We start from the raw sequence: 18,741 nt of genomic DNA on the forward strand, positions 1-18,741 counted from the left end.
ACTCATCCTGAAACATTTATCTGCTCCTTCAGTCTGAGCTAAAAACTGACAAAGTCCCAGAAAAACATTTTTGAAATGATGCAGGGAAGTGATTCCAACAGATTTGATGGTTTAAGATTCAATGTACGTCACTAAGGTACAACTTTACGTGACAGCAGAGTCTCTCTTTACATCCTGTTGGTCCTTTCAGTCATTAAATATTCTTTAACATCAAACAGTTTTTACACTCACAGCAAACAGACCAGACAGACTGGATCACATGAATCTGCAAAACCTTTGAGGAAGAGATAAAGCAGCATCGTTTTAAAGCTGCAGCTACACATGAAATCCCTTAAGTAAACATAAACAGCAGAAAAACAAGGATTCAAAAATAAAAACACACAAAGTGACGTTCTGTCAGCAGCAGAGGATCCTCCTCAAGCTCTTTGACTGTAAGAGTGGTTTAAGCTACATCCTGTGAGACGTTACAAAATAAAACCCTATTTACCCTCTGGTTCTTTACTGGATTTGAGCCAAAGCTAAAAATAAATATAAAAAAGTTTAAGACTTTAACATTTTTTTCTTTAAAACAGCAGTTAGAGCATATCTTAGTCTGCAATGTGACATGTGAACAGAACAGCCACCCTGAGTGAAGCCAAAACACTTAGAGCTCCCCCTGCTGACTGGTTGCAGTGTAGGTCATAAACCTGCCCCCTCCATGGGAACATATGGAACATGAGTCAAACTCAAACACCAAACAAACACACTAATAACCTGCTGATAAATGTCACAGTGTTTCTTTTTTACTTTAAATACAGTTTGAGTCCCAGTTTGGGCAAAGTGGGCCTTTCTGTGTGGAGTTTAAAAGTTCAAAATATGTGAAATATGTGACATCACAAAGATACAAAACTCCTTTGACGTTCACGTTCTAAACCATCAGATTCTAGAATTCCTCACAGTCAGAGGAACGTCCGCGTATCCTGACACCAACAGTGTTCTACCTCCTGAACACAAGAGTGATTAGTCTGCTGATGCCTGGACTGGCTCATTTTTGAGTTACTGCAGGCGTTCCATCACACGAACATTCCGGAATCTCTATTTATCAAAGGAACATTCCACAATCACCATTCCACAAACCAACATTCTAGAATCAGAGTTCTTTAAATAAACATTCCAGAATCCTCAGTCATCAAAAGACATTCTGTAATCCTACTTCATCATACGAACATTCCGGAATCGCCAGTTATAAAGTAAAAACATTCCGGAATCGCTCCTCCTCAAATGACCATTCTGGAATTAACGTTCATCAAATCGACATTCTGGAATCATCGTTCATAAAGGAAAATTCTGGAACAACATTCATTTCAAGCAACATTCCGGGGTCACCAGTCATTCAGCGGACATTCCGGAATAACCACACATGGAGGGTTTGACAAACGGGGATTCTGGAATGTCCATTTTTTGAACAGTGATTCCAGAATCCAGAGTAACAGTCAACAAACATCCAAGAATCACTATTTATCCTCTGAACATTCCAGAATTACCATTCATTAAGTGAATGTTCCGGAATCACCTATCATTATAGAAAACTTCTGCAACCATGATTAATCAACCAAACATTCCAGAATCACCCTTCATCAAATCTACATCCCATAATCACCGTTCTTTAAATGAAAATTCCAGAACAATCACACATCAACTGAGCATTCTACGTTCTCTGATGTCATATCATCACATGATGCCAAAAATCTGAACAGGGGGGCATTTATGACTATTAAAGCGAGTGGTTTTAGTCTGTGACCATCATCCTCTACTCTTCCTCTTCCTCTTCCTCTCTGTGTAAGTTTGACAGATGAAGGTTAAAAAAGTAAACAGCAGCTGCAGCTCTGCCGCCTGCTGGGTCCCTTTAAACACAGGTAACTTTATCCGACCACAGTAACTCTTCAGGAAGTAAACGAGTGATTTCTCTGAGAATATGAAAAATATAATAAACTATATAAACGTTCCATCAGTCGTCTCCTCTACGTGTTAAAACCAGCACTGTCCGTCCACAGGGTGAACCTCCAGTCTGCAGTCTGACGGGCTCCAGTCTCTGCTCCTCTCAGTCTGACCTCTTCTCAGCTCCGTGCTGATTATTTACCATCTCACCTCCTCCTCCTCCTCTTCCTCTCTGTAACTCCTCCTCCTCCTCTTCCTCTCCTCCTCCACGGCTGAACTGTCGTCTGGTGAGTCTCTCTGGAGTGTGAGAGGCCATGTCGCTGAAGTCCCTGAAGATGTCCTGAAACGTCTCATCGTCTGCTGAGGACGGCAAGATATTATCTCACACAAACATACTTACACACTGTTTACTGAGTGTGTGTGTGTGTGTGTGTGTATGCGCACTCACCCGCAGCTCCAAAGACTCCCTCCGAGTCTCTCATCTCCTCGTTCATGCGGGCCATCCTCAGCCTGAAACGTTCAGAATCAGCTCCTGATAAAACTCTGATATTGTCTTAAAGAAAAAGTGCTTTTCAACCTAAAGTACCAGGAACCTTTAGTTCCAGGAACTATGCTAAGCTAACTACACCCATGTTCAGATAGGACTCACAGTGTGACGATGTCAGCGTGTGCAGTTTCCACGGCGATGGCCAGCGGGTCCTGTCCTCTCTCGTCCACAGCGTACTGATTGGCTCCTCTCTTCAGCAGCAGACACACCTGTCTGCAACAGCCAATCAGAGTCAGCCAGTGTGTGTGTGTGTGTGTGTGTGTGTGTGTGTATCGTACATGTATGTCTGTAATTACCCAGTGTGTCCAGCGGTGGCAGCAGCGTGCAAAGCTCCCTGTCCTCTCAGGTCTCTGTGGTTGACGTTTGCTCCGTTCAGCAGCAGGAACTCACAGGCCAACAGTGACCCCTACAGGCCGAGACGAGGATTACAAATAACGTACATCAACACGATGAGTTCAGTGTCTGACCTGGTGAAAATGTTTATGACAGAAAGTCACGATAAATGCTCCTCCTCACCCCAACTGCTGCTCCGATCAGCGCCGTGCGTCCCTCCTCCTCAGCGATGCTCCCGTTGACCTCTGCCCCCTGAGCCAACGCTAACGCCATATCCACAGGGTTTCCTGCCGACGCTGCTCGGTACAGACGTAGCCCAGGACTAGCTCCGTCTGAGCCGCTGTTGTGGACAAATCTCTTCTCCACGTATTTCTCTCTGATCCATGTTTCTTTCTCTGCTCTGAAAACAAGAAAACAAACGTCTCTCAAACAGGAAGTTCCACATCAGGCCCCAAAAAATCCAAACTATGAACCATAACCGCTGTGTCACCGCGGGCTGTTGGCTCCAGGTTTGACTCGCCCTTCCTCTGAGCATCGTGCTTCGTAAATCTGGTTCATGACGTCGTTTCCCAAAACGCAGAGCAGCTGAGAGGACGACAGAAGGAGACGGAAAAATAATGAAAATTTTTTGGAACTACCCGTCTGGTTTTTCTTTGATAGAACAACAAATTGACACTGGAGAAAGAATGAAACATAAGCAGGAAGTTTTTCAGAGAACAAACAGTGCTGTCTTTGTGTGCGTTCTTCACCTTGAGCTGCTCAGCCTCCCATGAGTCCAGAGTCAGAGACCTCACCTTGGACAGGTGAACACCCAGGCTCCTGGAAACATGATGGTGTCATGTTACAGAGTAAATCAAAGGATCATGTGACTCTGTGATGTCACACACTTCCTGTCAGGTGTTACCTGTGTATGCCCGAGCACTCGATGCACATGGTCACTCCCAGGTTGATGGAGGCCCAGCGAGGATCCTCCTCCCCGCAGTCACAGCACCGGGTGTTCCCGGGGCCACTAAGGGCCACGCCAAGAACCTGGGGCCTGTGAGTGGGGGGGCCCGGGGAGGGGTCTCCGCTACAGGGGGGAGGGGGGAGCTCTTTGGGCTACAGGGACAGACGAACATGTGTGTTAAAGCGTGACAGTACTGTTTGATGTTTGAGCCGTTCAGTCAGTGGTTAGCTTAGCTTACCTAACTTAGCTTAGCATGAAGATTGAAAGCTAACAGTATCAACTACACATAAACCCTAATAACTAAAGTCGCATTCTAAAATCTTTCTTTCTATTTCAGAATTTTTTCTACATCTCTGAAGTCACATTCTGGAATCTCATTTTATCTCTCAAGTCATGTTCAAGAATATCATCTTTGTCTCTTGAGTCGCATTCTGGAATATCTTTTTAGCTCTTAACAGACATTCTGTGATCTTTCTTTCGTAGTCTCGAATCACATTTTGGAATCCTGTCCTTAACTCTTACGTCACATTCTAGAATCTCATTTTTATATCCTTTCTCAAATTCCAGGATCTTGTCTATATCTCTTAAGTTACATTCTGGAAAATATTTTTATCTCTTAAAAGACATTCCAGGATCTCGTCTTTATCTTATAAGTCACATTCTAGACTCTTGTTTTTTTTCCAAGTCTTGTTCTAGAATCTCCTTATGATCTCTTGTGTCACGCACAAGAATAAATTAAGTCACATTCTCAATAAATTAAGAATCTTGCTTTTATCTGATCAGTCACATTCTGGAATTTCTTTTTATCTTTCAAGGCATGCTCTAGAAATCTCATCTGTAGCTCTTAAATTGCATTCTGGAATATCTTTTTAGCTCTTAAAAGGCATTCCGTGATCTTTCCTTGTCCATACAGCTAAGATCACATTCCTGGATCATGTTTTTATATCTTAACTCAAATTCCAGGATCTTGTTTATATTTCTAGAGTCACATTCTGGATCTCTTTGTATCTGATAAATCACATTCCGGAACGTTTCTTTGTCTCAAGTCATGTTCTGGAATCTCATCTATCTCATGTCACATTCTGGAATCTTTTTTTCTTAATGGCTGAAAGTCGAACAACAAAAGCAGAAAAAGAGCGGGGAAAGTTTTTGGCCCCAGATCTGACGACAACTTCTGAGACTCAGAGCGAGAGGAGGAAGTTGGAGGAAGTTCATTTCTATAAATTATCAAAATATCAAGACGCTAACATGCTAACTGAAAAACAACCTGTTCTTACCAAGACAGAGTTTGTTTGTTATGTTAAATATAGCAGCACATTAGGTTTTCTACGCTTTTTAACACCAAAACTTTAGACTTTTTAAAAAAGAAAGAAAACTAAAGACTTCTTTTGAACAGGCTTTAACAATTTTAAAGTAAAAACTGACAAAGAGTAAACACACAAACCCAGGCAGAGTACAAGAGGACGACTTTAAATATGTAAAATGTGCCAAAAATGTCAAATCCAGACTTGACGCACTTAAACCACAGTGATGATCGCTTTCAAAATGAAATCTTTCCATAGATCAAGAGAGGAATGTTGAATGTTGTGAAAATGAGACAAAATGTCTCTGATTTCAGACGTTTGAAGACTTTCTAATGATCTGTGGAAACTTCTCTCATGGAGCTGTGAATGAGACATGAGTTTCTTGGATACTGATATTATCTCTGTAACTCTGACTGGATTGTTGGACTGACTTCACAATAAAAGCCCAGGTTTGGTCTCTGGTCTGAGTCTAGACCTACCTGTGTGATTTGAGGCTCGGCTCTTTCTCTGTAGGCGAGGTCGATGCTCCCCTGCAGGGCGCTGAGCCACGCCTGCCTCAGCTGCTCCGAGTCGGCCTGCAGAGCACAGCATCTGATACACACACACACACACACACACACACACAGAGTCAGATAGAGCTCAGACACACTGACGGCTCTTCTCTTCATCTGAATGTCTCACTTCTGGACGGAGAGCAGCTCCAAGCAGAACCGTCGGTCGATGTGGTCCAGAGGTTTGACGGCACAGAGTCTGAGGTCCTCGAACAGAACCGTGTTCTCCTCCTGCAGAGAGAAAACACACGACGGGCTCATCAAACATCCTCACACACACCTCTCCTTCCTCTTAGAGCCAGCTCCTAAACCCTTGGTCCTGAGCATCCAGGTTTAACACAGGTGAGCGTTTGTTTCTCTTACTTTGTGGGACTTCCTGTAAATCAGCTGATTGTCTCTGATGGAAAACCAGCACCTGAAACAGAGTCAGAGATCCAGATCAGACGCTGAAGAAACAAACGCACAGAGCTGAGAGCTGCAGGTTTAAAGGGAGAAGACGTCTTTTTTACCTCTTCCAGGTTTTGGATTTCCTGCGGGAGCGTTTGAACAGGTAACCCTGGATGATGTCATCGCTCTCTGTACAGGAACTGACCATCGGCTCCCCTGAGGCATCCTGACCACACACACACACACACACATTAACCCCTGAAGTACCCTCTCTGGTGGTGTGTTGCTCTCTGCTGGTCTCTGCTCTTACCCTCTGCTGCACCAGCAGGTGAGCGTTCTCCAGGTCTTTCCTCTTGGCGGCGCAGTCTGAGGAGAGCTGAGACAGCTGAGGAGCAGAGACAGAGACGGTGAGGAGACGTCACAGAGCAGAAACACTCAGAGGTCAGAGGTCAGGGGTCCTCACCTGAGCTGCCATGGTCTTCATGGTGGGCTCCAGGTCTCTGAGCAGGTCGAAGCCTTGGTGGAAGAAGGTGAACTGAGCGTGGACGAAAGAAAACACCTGGAAGAAGACGATCACACCTGAATCAATGAGCTCATCACATCAAAACATAGCATTGAAAACATGAACATCACTGTAAAATATAGTCAGTTAATCCTGGGTAGGATTAGGAATAAATCTGTTTTCAATCAATCTTATGATTATTTTTCTTTTCAAATAAATTGATTCACTTAGTTTGGTTTCATTATCTTACTCACTTTAACTGTGTCAGCACTGTGTAAGCATCATTTTTAAAAATTTAAATTTTCTTTCATCTCTTACTAAGCTTATTTTGTTTAAAAGTTTTTCATTTTATCTTTTATTTTTAATTATTTTTTCAACATATTGCTTTATTTAATTATTTATTATTTTAACTTTATTTAAAGATAATTTCAATATTTTCTTATAATTCATTTTTTTCCTTCTTATATTTACAGAATATAAATATACCTTATTAAAAAAAATTAAAAATATTAATTTATTGAATATTATTTTGTTTTTTAATATCATCCTTTTATTTCTCCTTTCTCATTATATATTTTTTATATTTAATTTTGTCTATTCATGTCAAATTTAACTTCATTTTATTTTATCTAACTAATTTATTATATAATAGCTTTGTTTAATATTTTCTTGCCTTATTTAATGTTTTTCATCTTTAATTAAATTTTATCTTAATTTTTTTAGTTTTTAATTTTTTAACTTTTCTTTCTGGCATTAATTTGATTTCACAATCTTAATAATTTCTAAATACGTCTGTTTTATCTCTTAGTATTTAATATCTTCATCCTCTATCTTGTTTCAGTTTTTTATTACCGTATTGACCAGAATATAAGATGAGTTTTTTTTTTTTTTTTAATAATGAGAAAAAGTGGTGTCATTGTCTTATACTCGGAGTCAAACCATTGACAAGCATGTTAAAAAAGATGTCCGAAAAAGCAAAACGTTGTGGCGGGTGTGCTGTCATAAAAAAGCCAAAAATAAAGTAGTCTTGAATTATTATCTTTCAGGATTTTTCCCAGAATTTCAGTAAAATCTCTTTAAACAAAGTAAATATTGGTAATCAGAGACTTTTTCTTAAGACTGGTCTTGAAAAGAGATGGGGTTATCTTTTATTAAAGTGGTCCTATATTAGAGTCAATATGGTATTCTACTATTTCTGTAATTTTCCATCTCTCTGTTCTTGGTGAAGCTCTTTAGGCCTCGTGTTTGAACGTTTGAAGCTGACAGAGAAATAAAAATGAGTTTGTTTACTCAGATCACATGTGAAGAAAAAAAATATCTGCCGCTGCAGCGAATAAAATCTGTTTAAAGCTTTTAAGGATCAGATGTTTTCTCTTTCTGACATTTAGTGACACTAAGCTGATCACAGATTCTGACTGAGAGAGACAGTAAGAACAAGTTTCTGTGTTGAACCACGTGTGATCCTTTAAACAAAACCAAACAGCAGCTCTGATTCAGTCTGAGGTTAGAAACTCACCGAGTTCAAGACGTCGATTCTCTGCTGAGTCTTAAAGGTGTTCAGCTGAAAAACAAAACAGGAGAAAAGTTTAATGTTAAAACCTGTAGACACTCTTTGACTCTGTGTGAGTGTGTGTGTGTGTGTGTGTGTGTGTGTGTGTGTGTGTGTGTGTGTGTGTGTGTACCTGCAGACAGTAGTCCAGAGCAAAGTGTTGGTAGCATTTACGTGTGGCGAGCAGCAGGTGACTTGCTCGCTCCGCGTCGCCGGCTTTGTGACGAGACACCTGAGCGCTCTTCATCGCCGCCGTCTCCAGATCGTCTCCGATCCGAACGAACTCCTTCCTGGTTTCTGCGAGCTGAGGGAGAAACCTCAGAGACACACACAGCAGCTTAATCACCACCACCACCATCATCATCCTCATCAGTGGGGTATTGTTGGTGTGTGTGTGTGTGTGTGTGTATGTGTGTGTGTGTGTGTGTGTGTGTGGTACTCACTGTGTGCACAGGTTGCTGAGCTGCTGGCTGATCGCTCTCTGAGTCTGATCCAACAACATCTGAATGACACACACACACACATGCTCACACACACGTCAGGCAATGCTAAGAGACAGGATGTGTGTGTGTGTGTGTGTGTGTGTGTGTGTGTGTGTGTGTGTGTGTGTGTGTGTGTGCGCTCACAGTGTGGAAGCTGACCATCTCCTGCAGGCCTTGGTTGAACTGGTTCAGACAGTTCTGAGGAGGAGAGGAAACAGGAAGTCAGTGAGCAGCCTTTCAGAGGAAAACAGGAAACAGCCGGACCAATCAGATTCAGCCTCTCTGCGTCACATGTTCTTCAGGTTCATGAGTGTGTTAGCATTAGCATCATGTAGCTCCTCACAGTGACGACGACGTCCTTCTTGTGGTACGCAGAGAGGTCGGACAGGCCGCTCAGGAACAGCTGATTGGCTGTGTTGTACGCTTGTCCCGCCTCCACCATCTTACTGCAGAGCTTCATCACCTGATTGGACAGATTCACAGACCCCACAGTTAAAGCCTTAACCCTACAAAACAGCATCAAGGTGGGGAATAGGGGGAGGTAGGGCATACAGCTATACTGACGAGAGTCCTATCCTCAAAGATTTTTCTCTCTGTCTCCTAACTCTCCTTTCCTCTGTTGTCATCTCTCCTCTCTTTCCTCAGAATGTTATAGAAAGTGGGAGGTAGAGCATGCAGCCTAATCCAGGGGGAGAAATCTCTGCACTACCTGTTCTCAGCCTAAAATCTCTTCCTGACTATTCTTTCTGTTTTTCTCTTCCCCACTTTTTGGCACTTTTAGGGGGATTAAGCACAAGGTAGTGTATGCAAACTGATAATGCAGCAACAGCAGGGGGAGGTAGAGAATACGGCCCGACTTTGAGAAGTGAGCATTAACCTAGATGCCTAGAACAGACTTTTCTCTCTGTTTTTTCTTCAAATATCTTTTCACAGACTCTCCTTTCTGCTCTACTTCAAAACACACAGGAAGTAAGAGGAGGTAGAGCATACAGCCTGACTTAGTAAATTAAGCCTAAGACATGCAGGTTTCTACCTTCCTGTCATCTCTCTAACATCTCAGAACATCAGCTTCTTCCCTTACCTCTTCATAAACACTGGTAGAAGGGGAAGGTAGAGCATGCAGCCTGAGTTTGGGTGGTAAGTCTTTGAACAACAGGCTTCTCAAATTGCCTCTTGTGTTCTTATCTCTCTATATGGACATGTCTCTCTTCTTTCCTAACAAAATTGGGGAAGTGGGGGGAGGTAGTGCATACAGCCTAATGTTTTACAGTGAGGCCTTAACCCGACAGCTTTTTATCCCTGCTCAGCCTCCCTTTCCTCCTTTCTAACACTTCTTTACTCGTCTCCATTCCCCTCCTCTGCTGTCTTTTCCCATAAACATAGAGGGGAGGTAGAGTGTAAGGTAGAGTGTACAGTGTGGCTTTAAGGAGTGAGCATCAACCTAACAGGCTGTTCTTTCTGTGCCTTCCTTAAAATATCTGTTAATAGACTCTCCTTTCTGCCCTTCTTTTAAAGACACGAGAGCCAGGGGGAGGTAGAGCATGCAGCCTGGCTTGATAAGGTGGACTGTGGCTTTGCCCTTTTTTCTAACATGTTTTTTCTCTTCACTATTTTCCTCTCCTGTTCTTGCTTTTCCCTCAAAAACAGTTTCACTGAATGAGGTAGAGCATACAGACCCTCCTTAAAGACTTTTCTTTCTTTAAAATGCTGAGGGGAGGTAGGACGTACAGTCTGACCCAGTGGTAGTTTACTCTGCACTTCCTGTTTGCATCTTTACATCTCTGTTATGACTCTTCTCTGGGAGATAAAGGGCGGTTAGGGGGAGGTAGAGCATACAGCCTCCCAGCACAGTAACAGCAGCTTTATAACAGTATTTTAAGTGTTGATTAAACTTCAGTTGCTATGGTAACTGTTCCTGGTATCTGTACCTTTTCAAGGTGAGTCTCCAGCACGGACACATCCTCCTCAAACAGCTCAAGCTTCAGCCTGAATGGAAAAAACATCATCATCGTTAGAGCTCCTGCACATGCGCAGTGTGGAGATGCTCAGTGTGTTTCATCTTACCTGAACTCTGGTGAGTCTTTGACACACTCCTCAAAGTCCAGCAGAGAGTCCATGTCGCGTGTTTCCTGTAGTTTCAGCAGCTGACAGAGTTTAATAAACCTGCTCTCCTCCTCTCCGGAGACTCTTCATCCTCTCTTCATCCCCTCAGCAGCTCCTCTTCCTCTCTGATCAGTCATTCCCAGCCTCATAGTAACCACAGCTCAGGTAAACACAGTCCAGGTAAACTCCTCCAAACAGCTGATCGATGATTTCACAAACAACTAATCGACCGGACACCGCGCACGCGCTCCTGTGTGTGGCGCATGCTGCCGCAGGTAGAACCCCAGGTGAGGATAAAAAGGTGTTTGAGGTGTTTTCAGAGTAACAGCTGTCTGAACATCCTGCAGCTCGATGCTGCTGCTGCTCACTGACCGTTTCCGCCAAGTATCCGGGTTGTTTGGCTCAGATCCAAACTGTGGAGAAACAGCGGCACTCTGCGGCTCGGGGTGGTACTGCAGGGCGGGGTGATTAAAAACAAGACAAATCACTCTGAAGGAGGACATTTTTATATTTTATTATCTAGCTTATATTCCTAATTTAAAGGGAAGCCACCCTGTTAAGATAAAAAGTTGTCTCATCAAGAAATAAAATAAAATAGTCGCATTTTTTTTTTAAGTTTTATCAGCTCCATTGTTAGTTGTTTCAACATAAACTAATTTTTCAGGATTAAAAAACTAATTCACTCCCATGATAATGAAGATTTTTTCCAGGAGCAAGATTTTTACTAATTTTTTTCCTTTATTTCAAAAATCCAACAAGTTTTTTTTTTGCTCTTTGCAAACTGTAAATAAACTTCATGACATTTTTTCACTTTTCACAACTTTTTACTTTTTTTGTTTTTTAATTATATTCATAGACACAAAAATAATATACATAAGTTCATCTTGATGAATAACAGGTGAAAAAAAAATTAAGAAAAATTAAAAATACGTTATTTAATTATTTCATGAACTTAATTAGATGTTAAATCATTCTATGCAATGAGAAATGCCTGATGCAAAACGTATTTAATACACAAGCATATGTATGTGTATAAGTGTGTCTTTTATGAAATCTAAATATTTCCAAAAATTCCTTTTTGACGGAGGAGAAAAAGGGTGAACTAATTTATTTTTCTTAGGACAGGTTAAAAAAAAAAAAATAAAATATTGTTTCTCAAACTTTAAACCTCTGGCAAAAAAAAGTCTGAAATCTGGGGGGGAAAAGTCAATTTGGAGATGAAAGTCCAAAATCAGAAAACAAGACAAAATACAAAACAAGACACAATAAAAAAGTGAATAAATGAAAACAAAAGCAAGTTTGTTCAGGCTAACTTGTTGCTTTTCTTGGTGAAATATGAATCATTTATTCATAAATCAAAAATGGCTTTGTGGAAAAAACTCTGCCGTAAGATTAGTAAATTTACTCTCTATTATTCATCACCAAAAAGAAAAATGATACAACAATAAAAAACACTTTGACAACAGAGATTACAAAAGAAAAGTTTTTATTGGAAAACGGACAAAACAACGAGAAAATGCAGAGTGTGTGTGTGTGTGTGTGTGTGTGTGTGTGTGTGTGTGTGTGTGTGTGTGTGTGTGTGGGATGGTCAATGAGCTCAGAAGCTGATGGACAGCAGGATCACAGTCACGTTGTCGGCACAGCCTCGTCTGACCGCCTCGCTGGCTAACTGCTGACAGGCCGACTCAAACCTCAGCTCCTCCTCCGACAGACCCTCCTTCTGCTCCATACTGCCCTCCTGCACAGAAGGAGGAGAGAGGAGGTCAGGATAACTCTTTTTCCTCTTTCATTCCTGTAACTTCTGTTCTTGGAGTTACTTTTGTTTAATAATCACGTTTAAAGTTTTAAAAATGCAGTTCCCATGATGCTTTGCCTAATTAACATTCAGGGTCAACACGCAGAGAGCTGAGCTACCTGTTGGTTTGTAGAGGTCTGAGAAAAACACCATAAATCTCTGACACAGAAACAAATCTAAAGCACGTAGACTGACAGGAAAATGATCTGACCATGAAGAGTCGCTGAGAAACTGTTTCAAGAAAAGGCCACAAACTTATTTCTTATTTTAAATTCTGACTTTTTTTCTCAGAATTCCTCAATTTCTGACTGAAATCTGAGACAGTATCAGATCATGTTCAGTTTAAACGAGTCACTGAAATCCAACAAGCTTCAACTCCTCACCTGCAGGACTCTGAGGACGTATTTCACCGCTTCATCCGCCGAAAACACTTTGAACAAACCGTCACAGGCCAGGAGGATGAACCTGAAAGCGAAGACGAGACACACACACACACACACACACACACACACACTGTCAGAGGAAACTTCAGCAGCAGAAAGAAGCGTTGGTGTCATCCTCTGATCAGACGTGAACGTGTGTGGAGGTGATCTCACTTGTCGTTGGCTGTGAGCTGAGTCCTCCTCAGGTCGGGCGTGGAAATGACCCCGCAGCGTTTGTACTGACCGTCTCCGATGGAGCGAGACACCTCGAGGACGCCCAGCACCCTGCCCTCCCTGAAACACACACACACACATTTACAACTTTGTGGATCAGCAGGAATCAAACCAGCGATAAGTTCATAACCTGTGTCTGAAAAAGGGTGAAAACACTGAATCATGTTTTGTGTTTGTGTGTGTGTGTGTGTACCTGACGGTGCCCCCTGCTCTCTGGATCCTCATCCTCTCCTCGTAGATGGTCGGGTTGTGTTCTTTACTCAGAGCCAGAGTCACCGACCTCCTTTCACCGTCTGCTTCCGCTGTCGACTCCATCCGACACAACACGGCCTGCACACACACACACACACACACACATACACACACACAGTTGATACCACAGCCTCCTCCACCTGCAGTTAGAGCTAACAGGATCATACGGTGTACCCTGCTGTCTCCCAGGTTGGCCACGTACACCATGTCATCCACCACCAGCACACAGGTCGCCGTGGAGCCGTCTTTCCACGCTGGTTTCCTGTTCAACATCAGAATGGAGAAGAAAGGTGATTTAAGGGACTTTGAACGCGGCATGGTTGTTGGTCTGAGTATTTCAGAAACTGCTGATCTACTGGGATTTTAACCCACAACCATCTCTAGGGTTTACAGAGAATGGTCCCAAAAAGAGAAAATATCCAGTGAGCAGCAGTTCTGTGGGACAAAATGCCTTGTTGATGCCAGAGGTCAGAGGAGAATGGACAGACTGGTTGGAGCTGATAGAAAGGCAACAGTAACTCAAATAACCACTGGTTACAACCGAGGTCTGCAGAAGAGCATCTCTGAACACACAACACGTCCAACCTTGAGGCAGATGGGCTACAGCAGCAGAAGACCACACCAGGTGACCCTCCTGTCAGCTAAGAACAGGAAACTGAGGCTACAATTCACACAGCAACACCAAAACTGGACAATAGAAGATTGGAGAAACGTTGCCTGGTCTGATGAGTCTGGATTTCTGCTCCACATTCAGATGGTAGGGTCAGAATTTGGCCTCAACAACATGAAAGCATGGATCCATCCTGCCTTGTATCAACGGTTCAGGCTGCTGCTGCTGGTGTAATGGTGTGGGGGAGATTTTCTTGGCTCACTTTGGGCCCCTTAGTACCAACTGAGCATGGTTTAAAGTCCACAGCCTACCTGAGTGTTGTTGCTGACCATGTCCATCCCTTTATGAGCACAGTGTACCCATCTTCTGATGGCTACTTCCAGCAGGATAACGCTCCATGTCATAAAGCTGGAATCATCTCAGACTGCTTTCTTCAACATGACAATGAGTTCCCTGTACTCAAATGTCCTCCACAGTTCCCAGATCTCAATCCAATAGAGCACCTTTGGGATGTGGTGGAACGGGAGATTCTCATCATGGATGTTCAGACGACAAATCTGCAGCAACTGTGTGATGCTATCATGTCAATATGGAGCAAACTCTCTGAGGAAGGTTTCCAGGGCCTTGTTGAATCTATGCCACCAAGGATTAAGGCAGTTCTGAAGGAAAAAGGGGGGTCCAACTGGGTATTAGCAAGGTCTAGCTAATAAAGTGGCTGATGAGTGAACACATATATATTATTTTCTACACATTTTAAACCCTCTGAAGATCCTCTGCTGAAGCTCCATCACATCAGAGCTCTTTGTGTACACCGTGTTTTCCTGCAGGTTCCCGGGGTCCGGGCAGAGCTTCTCTTTGATTGGTTATGAAATTTTCTTCTGTACATAAACTTTAAATTGTGTTGTTCAAGGTGTAATTCCTTTTTGTCAAATTCATTGAGCTCAAGACAGGAAACTAATAAGGCGAGGCGTGCCACAGGGTTCAACCCTCAGCCCACTGCTTTTTTCTGCTTTTTTTTTTTTTTTTTGTTTAAAGGGGACATATCATGCTTGTTTCTCCTTTTCACTATGCCAGACTAGGATGCCTGTAAAGCATTTCTGCCCTCAGTACAAGTCATTGAGTTCCTCCATTGCCCCACAATAGCGTTCTCAATATCCTCATTTTAGGCCATTCTGAAGATCTCGTTGAAACGCTCCGTTTGGAGAATGACCTCCAGTAACCTCGCAACTTCACAGCCCTTTGTGCTCTGATTGGTCAGTTCTATCAGAGGGGCGGAGGGGGTAGAGCCAGGGGGCGGTTTTTGCAGCATGGCAGTATTTACAAAATCGCCATATTGGATGGAGCAGACTGAGAAAGTTTGCTGTTTGCCAAAACTTCACCGTAAGGCATTGATAGCACTAATAAAATGGCAGAGTGTAGGATACGTCCTTTTGTATTGGACCCTGAGTCAGACCCGGACGGTTCTGCAGCTCAGGAGGAAGAAAATCCACCTGGACACAGATCATCTCAGGACGCTTCAGTGTGGTGAGTCAAAGCGGTACTGTAACATGTAGAGTTTATACGTTTATACTCGGCTCTTGGTGGGTGTATCCCTCGGTGGTGGTTGTGTGACTAACTGACATCACAGAGGAGGAGCTGCTTTATCAGATTACTCCAACAAAAAGAAAGGATCCTCGTGTCGTCACGAAGGTCCAAATCTCGCGGCCAAATGTCAATGACCTATTTTCAGAGGCATCAAATCTCGTTCTAGGATATCAGAAAAAATACAATATCTCATTTTTTGAAAATTCAGGGGGTGAAAGGTCTTGTTTTCAAATTTATTATATTATATGTAAGTATTAAATCAGGGATCAGCACAATATGTCCCCTTTAAGAGGGGTATCGTGCTTTTCTTATAAGTCTTCATTCTGTTCCTCTGGTGTCCCTGAAGTAGAGCTGCAACTTTTGTTCATTTCTTTTGTCGGAAATCTGTTGATTTCTTTTTCAATTTGTTAATTAATCACGATCGTTTAGCTAAATAGGCTATATAGCTATGTTTTGGATCCTTGTTTTACCTCGCCTGCTTAAGCACGCACATTTCGGGTGTTTGTGCATCGAGGTAGCGCAGCCATGGAAGGATGTGTTTGGACAATTTGTTTCTGACTGAATGTTTCCAATCTTTGGAAATCTGTTTCCGTGAATAACGTAAACAGTGGGAGCGATACTGTCCCTAACACTTCCTGTTTGATTTTACCAACAACAGAAACAAGACTACGACGCATCGAAAATTTTTAGAGTCAACATAATCAACTGCGTCGACTCATCATTGCAGCCCTGCTCTGTTGTCATTGAAGAATCCTGAAACAGTTGGTTTTAGCTGCTGTCTCTTTAAGGCTCCTGCTCTACAAACCCGCTTTGCTCTGATTGGCCAGCTGATAAATATGATTTTAGGTCTTACTGGCTCGAGGCTTTCTTCAGGAAATCTTCATCTGTCTGCCGGAAAGTGTCCAGGAGACATTTCTTAATCAGCTTGTCCAGATTCTCCTTTTCTCCTGGAGGGGGAGGAAGAGGATGACGCAGATTAAAAATGAGCTCATCGGGGAAAGAAAACATTGTTTCACTCAGGTAAACTTTTGTTTCTTTGTTTATAAATAAACTCAGAGTAGTTTATCCTGTAACGGTGATCCTGAAGGCCTCCTCTAAAACTCACCGTTGGGAAACTTCTTGGCCAAGTTGTGGTGGAGATTCTCTGCAGCGAACCGAGACGCTCGAGCTCCTCCGTGACCATCAAACACTGCAAAGTACGAAACTCGAGACCTGCAGACCAGAAACACACGTGACACATCAGAGACGCACACACACGATGATACCACCTCCGTGTTTGACAGGTCTTTGAGGTCTTACACGTGTCCCGGCAGAGAGGACAGACACGCGCTCATGTCGGGCATCAGCACGTGAGCATCCTGCATCTCCTCCCGCTCGCCTCGTCTCGCCGCCACGAAGCCTTTCAGCACGGGGAAGCCTGGACCACAACACACATGTCAGTCCTCACAGCGTCATGAGGTCATAGTTTGAGAGTCAGGGGGTGAAACTGAGGATCAGGAGCAAACAAACATGGTGGTGAAGAGCTGAAAACCTTCTTTACAAACTTTCTTCATCTCCCCCCGCTCCTCGTCCTCCACCCTCGCTTTGTTCCCATCGTGGCTCTCTTCATCTTCAAGCTTTCTCTTTAATCCGCTCCCCTTCTCCTTCTGGTCTTCTTTGGTGGCCTTTGGGGGAGCAGCTGAAATGGGGCCTGAGGAAGAACCAAACCAAAGAGGTTGTAAACATGGGTTTAAAGTAACAACAATGGATGTTCAAACTGAGCATGTGCAGACTTTCAAACCTCTACATGTTCGTATGATGTACATGTAACATCACATGTGGATCCCCTAACTGGTTTCTGACACTTAAAATGGGCAAAGGGACCTCAAACACCAAGGTCTGCTTCCAGACTGCTGACCAATCAGAGTGAAGGGGGTTTGTGGAGCGGGAAGCCTTAAAGAGACCACAGCTTAAACAAATTGTTTAACTGAAATAAGGGTATTTCCAAAACACCAGGGAGAGAAAAATAGATCTTTGTATGAGCTGTGAATCATATGGGGGATACTACGGAAGCACCAGAGGGACAGAATACAGACTAAAAAAAGCACCATACCCACCCTTTAAGGTACTCTCCAGAGATTAAGCTAGTTGTGGTCATGTTCAGCGCTAATATCATCCATCTGATAGCTCTGTAGCAGCATTTTATGTCTTTAAATATCTTAGTTTTCGCTCTTATATAAATGTAAATAGTAATATTTTTCCACTTTTCTATATTTCTTATATTTCTATATATTTCTTCAAATTTCTAATTTTATATTCTATTATTGTATTCAATATTTTTTGTAATCGCATTACTGCACTTTGTTTTTTGTGAGCTGCTGAGACAAAAAAAAATCCCCCAAGGGGGATCAATAAAGAATATTCTATACTATTCTAATTTCAGCTACTGGCCCTTTAAGAACCCTTCAGAAGCCTTCTCCACTGTTGCCATATCACAAAGTTGTCCTGATGTCCTAAATCACTAATTTGGCCCAGACAGTTTGGGGAAAAGGCATTTAAACCAAAAAATTCACAAGCATTGTGTTTCTGCTTCAGCTATACCCGTGACGTCACGACCATATGTTGACACCAGTAACCATAATGGGGTAACTGGAATTGAGCTGCAGCCTAGCGCCATTTAACGCTTTTCTCAGTTGAATTTTTTGGTTTACATCAGAACTGACCTGAGGCCTGTGTCGGTTCCGGTAGATTGTCGAATAAATCCATCACGATCTGATATCACTGAACTAACAGCCAGGGCGAGCTAACGCTAGTTAGCTTCCTGTCTCTGCAGAGGACTGGTGTGTGTCTGTGTGTGTGTGGAGGGAGGATCAGCCGACAGGTTAAACTCTCTGAACAGTTTCCCGAAACATATCAAACTATCCAGCCAGTCCGCTGTTTAATAACATTGACTGTGTTAAAATAAAAGAGCTACATGTCAGCTCAAACAGGGGGAACAGGTTAGCATGGTTAGCATGCAGCCTGTAGAATTAAACTACCCGCATCGGTAACGGCTACATCCGGGTACAACCTTCAGAGTAAAAGCATCGAAAGCCTTTAAAGGAACGAACAGAATCTGACGTAAGTTAAACAATTATTAAATTTGTGAAAACTTAATTTCCCACCATTCAAAGATACCAATGATAAAGCTAAATTGTATTTTCATAATATAATAAAATAAAATATAAGATGATATAATATAATA

At 42.6% G+C, this 18,741-nt stretch overlaps 2 protein-coding genes across 3 annotated transcripts; both read right to left on the minus strand.

The window, feature by feature from the left end:
• Nucleotides 1-1,603: 1,603 nt before the first annotated feature.
• Nucleotides 1,604-10,993, minus strand: LOC141798310 (arf-GAP with coiled-coil, ANK repeat and PH domain-containing protein 2). Of its 2 annotated transcripts, none has more exons than XM_074680188.1 (21): nucleotides 10,583-10,993; nucleotides 10,447-10,504; nucleotides 8,862-8,981; nucleotides 8,663-8,716; nucleotides 8,480-8,538; nucleotides 8,170-8,353; nucleotides 8,004-8,048; nucleotides 6,449-6,544; nucleotides 6,296-6,370; nucleotides 6,108-6,211; nucleotides 5,962-6,013; nucleotides 5,729-5,829; nucleotides 5,527-5,638; nucleotides 3,702-3,895; nucleotides 3,547-3,616; nucleotides 3,288-3,382; nucleotides 2,981-3,197; nucleotides 2,761-2,870; nucleotides 2,567-2,677; nucleotides 2,366-2,427; nucleotides 1,604-2,274 (listed from the first exon to the last, which is right to left on the minus strand). In XM_074680188.1, exons 1-21 carry the CDS (start codon nucleotides 10,633-10,635, stop codon nucleotides 2,081-2,083), a joined length of 2,166 nt encoding a protein of 721 aa, XP_074536289.1. In that variant the 5' UTR covers nucleotides 10,636-10,993; the 3' UTR covers nucleotides 1,604-2,080. The 2 variants fall into 2 exon arrangements, with proteins under 2 accessions (XP_074536289.1, XP_074536288.1); XM_074680187.1 differs by having other exon boundaries at nucleotides 1,604-2,277.
• A 1,157-nt stretch (nucleotides 10,994-12,150) lies between these two features.
• Nucleotides 12,151-18,555, minus strand: ilkap (integrin-linked kinase-associated serine/threonine phosphatase). Its single transcript, XM_074679758.1, has 10 exons — nucleotides 18,221-18,555; nucleotides 17,050-17,208; nucleotides 16,818-16,935; nucleotides 16,624-16,730; nucleotides 16,372-16,465; nucleotides 13,499-13,586; nucleotides 13,266-13,402; nucleotides 13,013-13,132; nucleotides 12,800-12,881; nucleotides 12,151-12,359 (listed from the first exon to the last, which is right to left on the minus strand). The coding sequence occupies exons 1-10, from the start codon at nucleotides 18,261-18,263 to the stop codon at nucleotides 12,219-12,221; spliced, it is 1,089 nt and encodes a 362-aa protein (XP_074535859.1). The 5' UTR covers nucleotides 18,264-18,555; the 3' UTR covers nucleotides 12,151-12,218.
• Nucleotides 18,556-18,741: the final 186 nt, after the last annotated feature.

This window comes from Halichoeres trimaculatus, unplaced genomic scaffold (assembly GCF_033239565.1).
Source record: "Halichoeres trimaculatus isolate MK-OKI-2021-1 unplaced genomic scaffold, fHalTri1.1 fHalTri1_scaffold_9, whole genome shotgun sequence".
Classification (NCBI taxonomy): Eukaryota; Metazoa; Chordata; class Actinopteri; order Labriformes; family Labridae; genus Halichoeres; species Halichoeres trimaculatus.

What these genes read in the sequence shown, in the direction of transcription:
- ilkap (XM_074679758.1), bottom strand. Translation starts at nt 18,263, where the DNA reads ATGGATTTATTCGACAATCTACCGGAACCGACACAGGCCTCAG. An exon ending in GGAACCGACACAGGCCTCAG is followed by an intron (nt 17,209 to 18,220) that starts GTCAGTTCTGAT and finishes GTTCTTCCTCAG; the next exon opens with GCCCCATTTCAGCTGCTCCC. An exon ending in GAAGAAAGTTTGTAAAGAAG is followed by an intron (nt 16,936 to 17,049) that starts GTTTTCAGCTCT and finishes GTTGTGGTCCAG; the next exon opens with GCTTCCCCGTGCTGAAAGGC.
- LOC141798310 (XM_074680187.1), bottom strand. Translation starts at nt 10,635, where the DNA reads ATGGACTCTCTGCTGGACTTTGAGGAGTGTGTCAAAGACTCACCAGAG. An exon ending in GAGCTGCTCTCCGTCCAGAA is followed by an intron (nt 5,639 to 5,728) that starts GTGAGACATTCA and finishes TGTGTGTATCAG; the next exon opens with ATGCTGTGCTCTGCAGGCCG. An exon ending in GCCACCGCTGGACACACTGG is followed by an intron (nt 2,678 to 2,760) that starts GTAATTACAGAC and finishes TGGCTGTTGCAG; the next exon opens with ACAGGTGTGTCTGCTGCTGA.